Raw genomic sequence first — 15,921 nt, 5'->3', positions numbered from 1 at the left:
GCTCGGCTCAATGCTGCCCGGCCGGACGGTAGCCCAGCTCTGCCCATCCCCGAGCGGGCGGAGCTCCAGGCCGCTACCCGAAATCTGGAGCCAGGTACCCCTGCCGTTCCCCCCTCTGCTGCTACTTGCTCGTTTTCTACGCTCGAGTCGGTTCCGCTTGGTCACCTTGCGAAGGTTGCGACAGACTCCGCGACCATCTTCACGGGGGAGACTGCTTCCCCCTTAGTCCAGATCAAGGCCATCCGGGCTTGCGAGATTCTAGACGGTAGATTGGCGGAAGCCCGCGCGGCTCTGCTCTCCCCTCCCGCTCCCCTGGCCTCTGCTATGATGGCCACTACAGCTCAGCCCCGCAAAGTTGGTGGCCGCCTTCCGTTGGAGGCTGCCAAGCTTTGTGGCCGCACCTGTTCTCGAACTGCCGCTCTCCGCGCCCAAAGCGCGTCTCAATTTCTGGGGTCAAGCATCCCCCCAAATGGCTCCTTAATGCATGCCCTTTTCTGGAATATCCGCGGTTTCGGCCATGATGGCCGACACCGCCAACTCCTCGAGTACATGCGCGATGAACACATTGATATAGTCGCCATCCAGGAAACCATGCACACTGAATTCTCCCTGTCGGAGCTTGATTGGCTGAGCTCCCACCTCTTTGCTTGGCATTGGCTCCCTTCTAGTGGGATTGCGGACCATTCGGGTGGCATCCTATTAGGTGTGAAGGATGCCACCTTCGAGGTGGGTAGTATGGACCGGGGCCAGTTCTTTGTCAGCATGGAACTTTATGAACGGGCCCTTAATTTCAAGTGGGAGGTTATCATCGTCTACGGCCCGACAGACCATAGTAGGTCTGCCTCCTTCCTCGAGGAACTTCACCGGAAGGTTTCGGCCGCCACCCTTCCCGTGGTTGTCGGGGGCGATTTTAACCTCCTCCAATTCGCGGAAGACAAGAGCAATGCACATGTCAACTTTGCACGTATGCAAATGTTTAATGATTGCATTGCTGATCTTGGTCTTCGCGAGCCTCCTCGACGTCCGTTCTGGACCGGGTCCTAGTCTCCCCGGAATGGGACCTCCGCTGCCCCTGGCTTCCCTCCGGGCCATCACCCGGATTGGCTCCGACCATGTCCCCCTCCTCCTGTCCTCCGCCGAAGAGCGACCTCCGATTCCCCCTCCGCTTCCGGCTCGAGACATTTTAGCTGTCCCAAACCGGCTTTGTTGAGGTCGTCAGCGCCCGCTGGGTGGAGGCCCGTGCCCACCACCACACCCGCCCTCCCTCGGCTATTGATTCGTGGCAGTTCTGTGCCAAACGTGGCCGGCAGTTCATGAAGGGGTGGGGTGCCAACCTTGGCCGCGATCTCGGCGAGCACAAGAAGGCCCTGTTGGCCGCCATCCAAGCCCTTGACCACCAGGCTGACGCGACCGGCCTCTCCCCTGATGAGTGGCTCTCCTGATACGACCTGGAAGATCAACTCTCTGTCATCTACACTGATGAGGAGGCTTATTGGCGCCTACGAGGCTCCCAGAAATGGGTCCTGAAGGGCGACGCGAACACGGCCTACTTTCAAGCCATTGCGAACGGTCGCCGTAGCGCAACACCATCCCTCTTCTCTGGGATGGCGCGTCGCTCTTGCAGACCCCCGGTGACATTCAAGCTCACATAGACGGGTTCTACAACAACCTCTTCTCCTCCTCCCCTAGGAGCGGGCTGTCTCTGGCCCCTGACTGCTGGGCCGGACCCCAGCAGGTTTCTGCTACGGAGAATGCAGCCCTTATGGCCCCATTCTCCGAGGGCGAGGTTTGGGCTGCCATTAGAGGCATGAACCCTACCTCGGCCCCGGGCCCCGACGGTCTTCCAGTGAAATTCTTCCAGACCTTCTGGAATGTGATTAAACCTGAGATCATGGCCATCTTCGACGAGTTCTATAAGGGTCCATTGACCTTGGTTGTCTCAATTATGGGATCATTTCGCTCACCCTAAAGTGTCTGGGGCGTCCGACGTCCGCCAGTTCCGTCCGATCACGGTGATTAATGTGATCTTCCGGATCTTGGCGAAAGGGTACGCCAATAGGGTGACCCTACTGGCGGATCACATTACCCACCCCAACCAGTCCGCAATTAAAGGGTGTTTTATCTTAGATGGGGTGCTAGTCCTTCACGAAGTCCTCCATGAGGTCCGCTCTAAGCACCTCAAGGCGGTCTTCCTGAAGATCGATTTCCATAAGGCTTACGACATAGTCAGCTGGCCCTTCCTTCGGGAACTTTTGCTCCGAAAGGGCTTCGACGACCGTTGGATCACCCGCGTGATGCAGATGATATCCTGCGGTCGCACTGCCGTGAACATCAATGGAGAGGTTGGCCCGTACTTCCCCGCCCTTTGTGGGGTTAGACAAGGCGACCCCTTCTCCCCGTTCTTGTTCAACATGGTGGACACGCTTGCCGCTATCCTGGACAAGGCTAAGGCGGCGGGCCATATTCGTGGGATCACTCCGCACCTCACCGGTGGCTCTGGGATCTCCCTCCTCCAGTACGCCGACGACACCATCATTATGGTGGAAGGCTCGGAGGCGGACATCTCTCATCTGAAGTTCCTCCTCTGCTTCCAACAAATGTCTGGCCTCAAGATCAACTTCGGCAAGAGCAATGTGATGGTGATGGGCTATTCTCCAGATGAATGCCTGGGCATTGCCAACCGTCTTAACTGTCGCTTGGGCTCCTTCCCCACGACCTACTTGGGGACGCCCATTAATGACTCTCGGCTCACCGTCGCCGACTTGCGTCCAATCGTGGCCAAGCTGTAGACACGCATTGAGCCTTGGCAGGGTAGGTGGTTGTTGAAGGCGGCCCGGACAATTCTAATCAACTCCTCCCTATCCAGCCTCCTCTTGTTCCTCATGAGCTTCTATAGCCTTCATGAGACTCTGCATCATGAGATCCCCAAAGTCCAGTCTCGTTTCTACTGGGCGGGCGACAATAATAAGCAGAAATACCATATGGTTAGCTGGCCGGATATCTGCAAGCCGCGGGGGCAAGGTGGCCTCGGGATCATGTGCTCTAAGTGCATGAACATCGCCATTTTATCCTGCTGGCTTTGGCGCATCTCGCAAGGGCAAGGTGGCCTCTGGTTAGATATCATCCGGAACAAATATCTGTACGGGCAGCGCCTCGCCTTCCGTTAGAGATCTGGTGGCTCCTAGTTCTGGTAGTCGGTCATCCAACTTCTCCCGGTTCTTCGCATCGGGACCTCCATTTCAGTTGGATCTGGGGCTGTGACTCTGTTCTGGTTCGACCAGTGGGCGGGAGACACCCCCTTCGCCGCGCGCTTCCACGTCCTCTTCTCCATCGCCGTTGATCCTTGGATCTCTGTTGAGAGGGCCCTTACCGGAGGCCATTTGGGCCTCCGGATTCTGCCGCCTGGCATGAGTTGCTCGACTGCGTCGCCCTTCACGAGCCTGTGGTGGACGCTGGCCCGGACCTGGTCCGGTGGCGCCTTGAGCCGTCAGGCCAATTCTCCACCAAGTCCCTCTACCAGGCCATTGCCCCTTCCTCCGCCCCGCCTCCCCTCTCGGCGGTTTGGTCCATCCGCCTGCCGCGCTGAAGATTCGGATCTTCATGTGGCAATGGATTCGCGGGCGGACCCCGTCTGGGGTGGAGGTTCGCAAGCGTAATGGCCCTGGCAGTGTCCTATGCCCGTTCTGTGGTGTCCTCGAAGACTCGAATCACATCTTCTCTTGTGTCTCCGCTCAATTTATGTGGAGCTGCTTCAGAGAGGTGGTTGGTGGTAGTTGGTGTCACACCAATTTCCCCGACCTGTTCACCGAACTCCAGAACTCCCCCCTGCCTTCTCGCCACATTAGGTGGCTGGAAATTGGGGCCCTCGCTTGGACGCTCTGGACGATCCGCAATAGACTTGTGCTTCAGCGCATTCCGCTTTGACGTGCTACTGACGCCCTCTTCAAACTCTTTGGTTACTTGCAGCTTTGGCGGCCGCTTAGCCGCCCCAGGGCCGAGACGCCATCTCTGCCTTCATCGCCGACCTCTGCTCGATGGTTGTTCGTCTGTCGCCGCCGCCTCCTCCGCCACCCCCCAAGCCGGATTAGGGGTCGGGCGCTCTCTCCGGCCTCCCCTGACCGTTCTTTTTTCCTTTTGTTTGGGCTTGTTGAGTTGTGCCCTCAGCAGAACCTTTTGTACTTATTGTCGTGAGACTTGGGTGTGTGTGTTGTGGACTAGTCCTTGTATGGTTGCTCTGTGGCGGTTTGCTTTATTTATAAAGCGGGGCAAAAGCCTTTTTGGGTAATATATTCACACAGGGGATGATCGGTGGGGTCGCTAACAAGCTTCAGCACGAAAATATCCAGCAGACATAATCACATTGAATGGGAATCCAATTTAGTAAAGGTGTGAACAAATAAAGGTTGGCACTTACGTTGTCAAGAGGAGAATATGATTTCATATAATAATAGTATTCTTCTTCTCTTGGATCACCCCACTCCTGAAAAAATGATTAAAACATGAGTTGATGAGAATAGGAACAGAACTTCAAGTGCACTGCAGTGCAAGCTAGTCTACAAAATGAAAGTTAACTTCAGATGTACTAGAGGAGATGAATACCTCCCATTCAGCTGTGGTCAATGGAATGGTTGGATCAAGCATAGTCGTGAGAGCATCAACAAAAGGGACCCCAACGATGGCGGCCTTGAATAAGTCAGGCCTCATATTTAGGACAACGCCCATCAATAGGCCACCTGCACTTTTGCCACTAATGCAAAGCTTTTCCTTTGAACAGTATTTGCTTTTCATCAAGTGCTCAGCACAAGCAATGAAATCAGTGAAGCTGTTTTTCTTCTTCAACAGCTTTCCATCTTCATACCACTTCCGGCCCATTTCCCCACCTCCACGAACATGAGCTACCGCGTGTACAAACCCCCTATCTACTAGAGAGAATATTGGTCCACTGAAACTCGGATCTATGCATATCTGTTCACATAAAGTGGTGCACAAAAAGATGGTGCATAGTTAGCGCAATTGTTATGTTTGCCAGGTTTGCCAGCTTTTATGGGTTCAAGGGAAATTGTTATGTTTTATCAGTTGCTAGAGTTTGCCAAACATACAATGTCAAAACCAGTATTATCAGAAAGGAGATAATGGTCTATTTGCCCAATATTCTGTTACAGTTTAGGTTATAGGTCGAAGGGAAACTGTTATGTTTTGTCAGTTGCTAGCCTTTGCCAAATATACAATGTCAAAACAAGTACTATCAAAGGAAACAACAAGTTTCAAAAAACATGTTTTATTTTCCCAATATTCCACTATAGTTTAGGTTCTCTTTTGTTGGATATGTCCCCTTAATTTACAGTTTTACATTTTACACTTCTACTTTAGCATTGATAATCCTTAATTTCAGAAAATGACACAACCACCCTACATGCAAGTAGAAGAAATTTTGTATTTCTGTCGTTTACCCTCTGGCCGAGAGTGGTGTTTCAATTGCGTGTGCTTGTAAATTCTATGAAGCGTATGAAGGCATGATGAAACACTATGGCACTTTGCTGGATAATCACATTCAGATGAAATAGCGTGCGTGAAAACATGATGCCATGTTAGAAAAAAAGTTTGTGTTTCTTGCAAAAGTACACAAGAAATACATTTGTTCGAAAACAGTCATTTGCATCCATGATGAAGAAGAGATGTTGACGTGAACCACAGGGCATTCTAGAAATTTTTCAAGGCATTCATGTGCAGAAACCTCGTAATTTCTGTATAAATAAAGAAAAAGTACTTGAACATTCCAAATGACTCATTTGCATCCGAGATGAACCAAGGATATTAGCATGAATTACAGGCTGCTCTAAAATAATAGTCTACGATATTCATGATGGCAGAAAGATTTTTTTCTGATTAATAAAGATAGCAACCCAATACGGCAATACCTCATAGGAGCCAAAGCCAGATAGCAGCATGGGGTCTGAGCCATCGAGCTGCACAAGATCTTTTCTATATATAATGGAGATAGGTATCTGTGTTCCATCAGAAGCGGCAGCCCATTTTCTTTCTGATACATAATTTGATGAATCAAATCCACGTAAAACCTGAAAAAAGACAAGTTCAAAGCACAAGAAAATAGTTGTCTTTCACGCGAGTTCTTTACTATTTCAAGTGGTCAATAAATTTGCATATACTGCACAAGAAAATAATATGCACACACCACATATTTCTGAACAAAGCTAAGAATTCAATTCATTTTCAGTTCATGAAAACAAAGCCCGACACCACTGACCGGAGACACTTATAATTATTCCCTTTTAAATGTAAATCATTGTTGTGTATGTACAGTCGGACTTTTGCAACTTCAGTCACTGATTTAAATAAAATAAATATATTAATCCACAGGAATTTGTATAAGTAATTTCTCACTGAAATTACTTTCATAACATGTTCTGTATTTATAAATTTTGGTAGCATTTAGTACAAGAATTAACTCCGCCTATGTTGTCTCAACAAAGCCGGTCCCAAGCCCGGGTAAAGGAGGAGGGTTGTGATAGGCTTGGCGAGCCATGTTGGAAATATGCCCTAGAGGCAATAATAAAATGGTTATAATTATATTTCTTTGTTCATGATAAATTGTCTATTGTTCATGCTATAATTGTATTATCTGGAAATCGTAATACATGTGTGAATACATAGACCAGAACAAGTCCCTAGTGAGCCTCTAGTTGACTAGCTCGTTGATCAACAGATAGTCGTGGTTTCCTGACTATGGACATTGGATGTCATTGATAACGGGATCACATCATTAGGAGAATGATGTGATGGACAAGACCCAATCCTAAGCATAGCACAAAGATCGTGTAGTTCGTTTCGCTAAAGCTTTTCCAAATGTCAAGTATCATTTCCTTAGACCATGAGATTGTGCAACTCCCGGATACCGTAGGAGTGCTTTGGGTGTGCCAAGCGTCACAACGTAACTGGGTGACTATAAAGGTGCACTACGGGTATCTCCGAAAGTGTCTGTTGGGTTGGCACGAATCCAGACTGGGATTTGTCACTCCGTATGACGGAGAGGTATCTCTGGGCCCACTCGGTAATGCATCATCATAATGAGCTCAATGTGACCAAGTGTCTGGTCACGGGATCATGCATTACGGTACGAGTAAAGTGACTTGCCGGTAACGAGATTGAACGAGATATTGGGATACCGACGATCGAGTCTCGGGCAAGTAACGTACCGATTGACAAAGGGAATTGTATACGGGATTGATTGAATCCTCGACATCGTGGTTCATCTGATGAGATCATCGAGGAGCATGTGGGAGCCAACATGGGTATCCAGATCCCGCTGTTGGTTATTGACCGGAGAGGCGTCTCGGTCATGTCTGCATGTCTCCCAAACCCGTAGGGTCTATACACTTAAGGTTCGGTGACGCTAGGGTTGTAGAGATATGAGTATGCAATAACCCGAAAGTTGTTCGGAGTCCCGGATGAGATCCCGGACGTCACGAGGAGTTCCGGAATGGTCCGGAGGTGAAGAACTATATATAGGAAGTGCAGTTTCGGCCATCGGGAAAGTTTCGGGGGTCACCAGTATTGTACCGAGACCACCGGAAGGGTACCGGGGGTTCACCGGATGGGGCCACCTATCCCAGAGGGCTCCGTGGGCTGAAGTGGGGAGGGGAACCAGCCCCTAGTGGGCTGGTGCGCCCCCCCTTGGGGCCCCCTGCACCTAGGGTTGGAAACCCTAGGGTGGGGGGCGCCTCCACTTGCCTTGGGGGGGCAAGCCACCCCCTTGGAGATTGCATCTCCTAGGGCCGGCGCCCCCCAGGGGGGCCTATATAAAGGGGGGAGGGAGGGCAGCCGCACCCCAAGTCTTGGCGCCTCCCTCTCCCCTGCTACACCTCTCCCTCTCGCAGAAGCTTGGCGAAGCCCTGCCGTGATCGTGCTGCATCCACCACCACGCCGTCGTGCTGCTGGATCTTCATCAACCTCTCCTTCCCCTTTGCTGGATCAAGAAGGAGGAGACGTCTTCTCAACCGTACGTGTGTTGAACGCGGAGGTGCCGTCCGTTTGACGCTAGGATCTCCGGTGATTTGGATCACGACGAGTACGACTCCCTCAACCCCGTTCTCTTGAATGCTTCCGCACGCGATCTACAAGGGTATGTAGATGCACTCCTCTCTCTCGTTGCTAGATGACTCCATAGATTGATCTTGGTGAACGTAGAATTTTTTTTATTTTATGCAACGTTCCCCAACAAGCCAACGTAAAAACTCAGCCACTCTTATGGAGATGAAACCCAAAAGATTTTCGTTGGGGCGCAACCCTCTCAGCGACGCGCCACATCGGAACCCGGGTGTGGTGGAAAATGGGCAAGGGCCGGGCCGTCACCCCCCAGGTGGCGCGCCATATCTTGATCCGGATACGGTGGCACGTGAGCGAGGATCGGGTCGTCGCATCCTTAGTGGCGTGCTACATCGGCGCCCGGATGTAGTGGAAAATGAGCAAGGGTCTTCGCATTTGACTCGACGAGTGCGAAGGGTAAGGAAGCTAGCCGAGCCTAGGAGGATTCGCTTAGGTAGCTGGAACGTAGGGTCTCTGACAGGGAAGCTTCGGGAGCTAGTTGATGCAGCGGTGAGGGGAGGTGTTGATATCCTTTGCGTCCAAGAAACCAAATGGAGAGGACAGAAGGCGAAGGAGGTGGAGGATACCGGCTTCAAGCTATGGTACACGGGGACGGTTGCAAACAGAAATGGCGTAGGCATCTTGATCAACAAGAGCCTCAAGTATGGAGTGGTAGACGTCAAGAGACGTGGGGACCGAATTATCCTGGTCAAGCTGGTAGTTGAGGACTTGGTTCTCAATGTTATCAGCGCGTATGCCCCGCAAGTAGGCCACAATGAGAACACCAAGAGGGAGTTCTGGGAAGGCCTGGAAGACATGGTTAGGAGTGTACCGATTGGTGAGAAGCTCTTCATAGGAGGAGACCTCAATGGCCACGCGGGTACATCTAACACAGGTTTTGAAGGGGCGCATGGGGGCTTTGGCTATGGCATCAGGAATCAAGAAGGAGAAGATGTCTTAAGCTTTGCTCTAGCCTACAACATGATTGTAGCCAACATCCTCTTTAGAAAGAGAGAATCACATCTGGTGACTTTTAGTAGTGGCCAACACTCTAGCCAGATTGATTTCATCCTCTCGAGAAGGGAAGATAGGCGTGCTTGCTTAGACTGTAAGGTGATACCTGGAGAGAGTGTTGTACCCCAGCATAAGCTGGTGGTTGCTGACTTCCGCTTTCGGATTCGTGTCCAGCGGGATAAGCGGGCTAAAGTCGCTAGAACGAAGTGGTGGAAGCTCAAGGGGGAGGTAGCTCAGGCGTTCAAGGAGAGGGTCATTAAGGAGGGCCCTTGGGAGGAAGGAGGGGATGCGGACAATGTGTGGATGAAGATGGTGACTTGCATTCGTAAGGTGGGCTGAGAGGAGTTTGGAGTGTCCAGGGGAAGGAGAAGCGAAGATAAGGATACCTGGTGGTGGAATGATGATGTCCAGAAGGCGATTAAAGAGAAGAAAGATTGCTTCAGACGCCTATACCTGGATAGGAGTGCACACAACATAGAGAAGTACAAGATGACGAAGAGGGCCGCAAAGCGAGCTGTTGGTGAAGCAAGGGGTCGGGCGTATGAGGACCTCTACCAACGGTTAGGCACGAAGAAAGGCGAAAGGGACATCTATAAGATGGCCAAGATCCCAGAGAGGAAGACGAGGGATATTGGCCAAGTCAAATGCATCAAGGACGGAGCAGGCCAACTCTTGGTGAAGGACGAGGAGATTAAGCATAGATGGCGGGAGTACTTCGACAAGCTGTTCAATGGGGAGAATGAAAACTCTACCATTGAACTGGACGACTCTTTTGATGAGACCAGCATGCGTTTTGTGCGTCGAATCCAGGAGTCTGAGGTCAAGGAGGCTTTAAAAAGGATGAAGGGAGGCAAGGCGATGGGCCCGGATTGTATCCCCATTGAGGTGTGGAAAGGTCTCGGGGACATAGCGATAGTATGGCTAACCAAGCTTTTCAACCTCATTTTTCGGGCAAACAAGATGCCAGAAGAATGAAGACGGAGTATATTAGTACCAATCTTCAAGAACAAGGGGGATGTTCAGAGTTGTACTAATTACCGTGGAATTAAGCTGATGAGCCATACAATGAAGCTATGGGAGAGAGTCATTGAGCACCGCTTAAGAAGAATGACAAGCGTGACCAAAAACCAGTTTGGTTTCATGCCTGGGAGGTCGACCATGGAAGCCATTTTCTTGGTACGACAGCTTATGGAGAGATATAGGGAGCAAAAGAAGGACTTGCATATGGTGTTCATTGACTTGGAGAAGGCCTATGATAAGATACCGCGGAATGTCATGTGGTGGGCCTTGGAGAAACACAAAGTCCCAGGAAAGTACATTACCCTCATCAAGGACATGTACGATAATGTTGTGACAAGTGTTCGAACAAGTGATGTCGACACTGATGACTTCCCGATTAAGATAGGACTGCATCAGGGGTCAGCTTTGAGCCCTTATCTTTTTGCATTGGTGATGGATGAGGTCACAAGGGATATACAAGGAGATATCACATGGTGTATGCTCTTTGCGGATGATGTGGTGCTAGTTGACGATAGTCGGGCGGGGGTAAATAGGAAGTTAGAGTTATGGAGACAAACCTTGGAATCGAAAGGGTTTAGGCTTAGTAGGACTAAAACTGAGTACATGATGTGCGGTTTCAGTACTACTAGGTGTGAGGAGGAGGTTAGCTTTGATGGTCAGGTGGTACCTCAGAAGGACACCCTTCGGTATTTGAGGTCAATGCTGCAGGAGGATGGGGGTATTGATGAAGATTTGAACCATCGGATCAAAGCCGGATGGATGAAGTGGCGCCAAGCTTCTGGCATTCTCTGTGACAAGAGAGTGCCACAAAAGCTAAAAGGCAAGTTCTACAGGACGGCGGTTCGACCCGCAATGTTGTATGGCGCTGAGTGTTGGCCGACTAAAAGGCGACATGTCCAACAGTTAGGTGTGGCGGAGATGCGTATGTTGAGATGGATGTGTGGCCACACGAGGAAGGATCGAGTCCGGAATGATGATATACGAGATAGAGTTGGGGTAGCACCAATTGAAGAGAAGCTTGTCCAACATCGTCTGAGATGGTTTGAGCATATCCAGCGCAGGCCTCCAGAAGCTCCAGTGCATAGCGGATGGCTAAAGCGTGCGGAGAATGTCAAGAGAGGGCGGGGTAGACCGGATTTGACATGGGAGTCCATTAAGAGAGACCTGAAGGATTGGGGTATCACCGAAGAGCTAGCTATGGACAGGGGTGCATGGAAGCTTGCTATCCATGTGCCAGAGCCATGAGTTGGTTGCGAGATCTTATGGGTTTCACCTCTAGCCTACCCCAACTTGCTTGGGACTAAAGGCTTTGTTGTTGTTGTTGTTGATTTAGTACAAGAATTGATTGTCTGTGTTGCATTTTGAGCAGCAATGACAAGCCTAGACTAGGAAATTCAGAAAGATCAAGAGTTTCAGTTGAACACACACATCGATTAGCTGAATTCAGATGGATGCTTTACTTAGTAGTACTACCTCTGTTTATTTTTATAAGACGTTTTAGACATTCAGACACTGTTCAAAACAGTATAAAGCAAGATGTCTGAAACGTCTTATAAAAACAAACGAAGGGAGTAGCTATTACAAAAAGAGTTGTTGCCAGCCCACAAACAGTGGTGGCTCAAAGGGGGAAACCCAAATAAAAGATGATGCCATCTCCTCTCTAAGCTCCGGCTTATATAGCCTAAAAGGAGCAGGTAAGGTAAATGGTGAAAAGGGAAAAGTCAGAGACAGTAAACATGGCTCGGTTGGACAGCGACATGTTGCCTGAAGCGGCAATTCAAAGGGGACCGTCAGATGCTGGATCAACGCCTGAGAAATCCGGAACATAGCACGAACGTCTTGCATGTTGAAATAGATGTAATAGTAGATTTGTAAAACAAAATCAGTCGAAAGCTTTTGGCCTGGGCAATATAGACCATCACCAAACGCACTGTCAAAACTCACAAGAATAGCATATTAAGGAAAGTAGAGGCATTAGTGTAAGCAATAAACAGAAACTACCCAATGAATTTACCATTGTTGAAATATTGATATTCATTGTGCATTGATTACCATGGCCAGACACAAAGAGATATGAAGAAGCACATGCAAAATTTGTTCCAAATAACATAAAACCAAGTGGTGCAAGTAATAGCTTACAGTATTAATTTTCTTCAATACAGACACCCCTGAATCCATATCATAGTCAAACACAGAGGGTGGTATCTTCAGTGAGCTATAATGAAACCTAATAATAGATGAATGGAACTGTGACTCCTCGGGTTCCACTGCATATGCTGGATCAACAAAATCAATTTCCCGTCCACCCTGAAGTTTCCCAAGTGCCTCTCCACTGGCCGGTAAGTCATATACAGTTATTTTTGGTAGACCATTCTCACGCTCATAGACAGCAATATGATTCTCAAAGAGCTGGAAGTCCTGAATTTTCACACTGAAAGGAGCTTCAGTTTTTTTATGCAGTGTTGCTCCTTATGTTATCAATGTTGGATCATCATCACTAATACATAATTTTCACATTGATAAGAAGAGCAGAGTACAGTAAATTAGATTTGCAAGCCGATAAGGTGCAGCCGAATAACTTAACTGATATGTTCCGTGCAGTTATCTATTAGATGCAGCTTAGCTATCAGTATACCTGACTGTACTATTAATCTAAGTGCATACTTCTCCAGAAATATTTTCAGTGTATTTGTTTCAAAAATCTAGGACATCACTCTAAGAGCATCAAGTTTCTCACCCATTTCCTAATATTAAAAAAAAGGAAAACATGACCTAACTAAATCGACAGCTTTCGCATTGTTGTGATATCATCCTATCAATGATCCATATGTTTGACAGTACTGCAACATGAAAACTTTAATTGGTGTGTTCCCCGATACTTTAGTGGTGTTCAAATTCATTAGCTGGTTATACACGGTGCTAACTGTACTTGCAAAAGCAGTGTCTTCCAGCTCTCTTTTTTAATCAGCAAGCTTCCAATGAGAAAAAGGGTACATGGTGCATCTGTGAAATATCCTTGTGGGACCAGTATCCATATAGTCAAAGGCATTTTTATCGTAACACTGGAAATGAACTAGAGACACCACAGCAAAACCTGGGGCTTGTGTTACAAAAGATATTTACTCTTTATAAGCTTGAAGACTGATGCCAACAATGTCTCTCTGTCCGGGTTGGATAAATGATTTACAAGTTCACAGATTATACAAATTGACCATTGACATCCTATTCCATCTCCAAGTAAAAAAACACTGAATCATACAGAAAATCAAATTACATTGAGGCATCTGGATCAACGTTTTTTTAACTATATCCATAACAGTGAGGCTTTATTTGGTAGCCTTTGCTTTTGGGTGATTTTTTAATAAGATTTGACAGAAGTTCTAGGGGTTCCAAATACATTAGCCAATATGAGACATAAACATGACAGTCAGCCAGGTCTAAAATCCACTTTTCAGTCTTTCTTTTTTAGTCCTAAGAAAGAATTTGCAATTGTGGAATCCAAGGAATGGTGTTTCCAGGGGGGAAATGGGCACTGTGTATCAGTATATAATCAAGAAGCCAAAAAAAAATCTTTCAAAGTTAAATAGCAACAAAGTTGATTACCTTTCTCTGTGTGGTAGCAAGACAGTGGCCTCAGCAACATTATTCGATGGGCAAGCAACCAGTTCAGAGTTGTAGAAATCTTCACTTCGCCTCTTAATATAGAAATGGTTTCCACGATGACTAGCTGCTGTATCAATGCCATACAAGCGAGGTGTCAAAACTTCAAGCCGCTTGTTCTGTTTGGAGATGTCTAGGTGGAATATAAAGCTTGTGCTTTTGCTTTCTGATCTAACAAATAAATATTGCTTGCTTTCTGAAGCTTGTAGACCAAGTGAAAATATGTCATCTTTTTCATGATACAGGCACATATCATCAGACTGATCAGATCCTAACTTGTGTAGGCATACCTGTCAAAGCCAAGGTAACGAGTCAATAAAACTATGACAAGCACTGCAAAACACACAAGCACACACTTGTCATGCATTGACGCAGTATTAAAACTTGGTTTCATCACCCTGCTTCTGAAAAAGGATGGCACCCTGCCTGCCCCGGGCTCTTCGACCGCCCCGGGGCCGGTGTCCGGTCTCCCCCGCCCCCCGTGCTTCAATTGCGGTGTGGTGGGCCATTCCCAAGTCTCCTGCGTCAACCCTCAGTGCTGCTATATCTGCAAGGACCCGGGCCATCCCGCCCTTCTGTGCCCGGATCGCCCCGTTTCCGGCTGAGCTCATGATGTACGGTCATGGCATCGAGGGGTTGGGTTTCTTCCATCTCGAGGTCCCCGACATCCCTCCCCCCACCCCCTCGCTCCAGGCGGTCGTCACGGTGGTGGACAGGGAGGCCTCCTTGGAGATGATCGAGGCCGAGCTCAACCACCTTTACGGGGTGGCCTTCCCGGCAACGTCTTCACTGTGATCTTCCCCGACGCCATCAGCTACGGCTATGCCACTCGCAGTGGCCAGATCACCCTCGCCCTCCACCAGCTCGTCGTCGACATCACCGAGCCGATCCTCGACCTGAAGGCAGTGGCTGTCCTGGACACGGCCTGGATCCTGGTGGGGGGCCTCCCAGACATTGCCCGGTCTGAGGTGGTCATCCGCCAGATGTCCCGGATCCTGGGCAAGGTGGTGGTGGTGGACGAGCTCTCCCTCCGCAACGAGGAGGAGGTCCGGGTCAAGGTCAAGTGCCTGGACTCCTCCAAGCTGAGTGCCACCATCCGGGTGTTCTTCAACGACCAGGGCTTTGACCTCCGGATCGCCCCTGAGCCTCCCAACCACGTGGGCCGCCCTCGCTTCTCCGATGACGGACCTCCCGACGGCAACCCAGGGACCGACGGGGACTATCACGACCGTCACCACCCCCGCTCCCACCGCTCCGATGATGACGCGGGCTCCGACGACTCGCGCTCCCGCTCTCCCTCACCGACGCCTCCGCCTCCCGCTGCTGGGACCCAGGGCCGTCAGGCTGCACTTGCCCCTCTCCCCGCCTCTCCGCTGCCTCGGGACGACTCCCCATACCCGAGCGGCGAGACCTTGGAGGGAAGCGAAGCGTCGAGTGTCGGCCTGATCGTCTTCCCAGCGTCCTCGCCGCGCTCCCCAGCCGTCGTCACCGTCTCCTTGCCAGCCTTGGGGATGTCGCCGCCCCCTCCCTGGACCCCTTGGTCCCCTCCCACGGTCGTCCTCTCCCCGACCGAGGTGGATCCCGTGGGTGGTGCCGTGGCTTCGGGGGCGGTCCTGGCTGCTGTCGACCTCCTCGGCCCCTCTGCCCCGGCCGTGTCGGACCCGCTGGCGCCTCCCGTCGGCTGGCCCGCATCGCCGGTGCTGTCCGCGCCGGTCCACCTCGGCCTGCCCGCCCCCGACGCCTTTCCCCCGACTCCAGCACCGATCTGGCTCTCCAACCCTCGACACCGACTGCTTCACCCTCGCCTCCCTCGCTCCCCGACTGCTCCGGGCCGGCGCTCCGGCTTGTCCCCGCTGCGGCTCCTGATGCGGATGGGGATACTCGGGTGACCACTCCGGTGGCCTCCCAACCACCCCCTCCGAGGACCGTGGCCTACTCCCGTCGTGGCCGGTCTGTCTCCTCCCCGGTGACGGCCTCCCGCCGGAGCGCTCGGCTCGACGCAGCGCGACCCGACGGCAGTCCGGCTCTGCCCATCCCCACTCGGGCAGAGCTCCGGGCCACAGCCCGGAACCTAGAGCCAAGTACCCCTGCTACCCCCCCTCCCCCTCTACTGCTACCTGCTCG

General features: G+C 50.5%; 1 protein-coding gene across 1 annotated transcript in view; it reads right to left on the bottom strand.

Moving 5' to 3' along the window:
- The window catches only part of LOC123137477 (protease 2), a 32,524-nt gene that overhangs the window by 5,833 nt on the left and 10,770 nt on the right, over nt 1-15,921 (bottom strand). The window contains exons 4-8 of the mRNA XM_044557256.1: nt 13,741-14,087; nt 12,277-12,568; nt 5,919-6,077; nt 4,600-4,965; nt 4,415-4,480 (exon numbers count right to left, since the gene is read on the bottom strand). Coding sequence (XP_044413191.1) covers nt 4,415-4,480; nt 4,600-4,965; nt 5,919-6,077; nt 12,277-12,568; nt 13,741-14,087 — 1,230 coding nt within the window. The remainder of the gene's footprint in view (nt 1-4,414; nt 4,481-4,599; nt 4,966-5,918; nt 6,078-12,276; nt 12,569-13,740; nt 14,088-15,921) is intronic.

Source organism: Triticum aestivum, chromosome 6B (genome assembly GCF_018294505.1).
Source record: "Triticum aestivum cultivar Chinese Spring chromosome 6B, IWGSC CS RefSeq v2.1, whole genome shotgun sequence".
In the NCBI taxonomy this organism is placed as follows: Eukaryota; Viridiplantae; Streptophyta; class Magnoliopsida; order Poales; family Poaceae; genus Triticum; species Triticum aestivum.
This window is presented reverse-complemented; position numbering and strand designations above follow the sequence as displayed.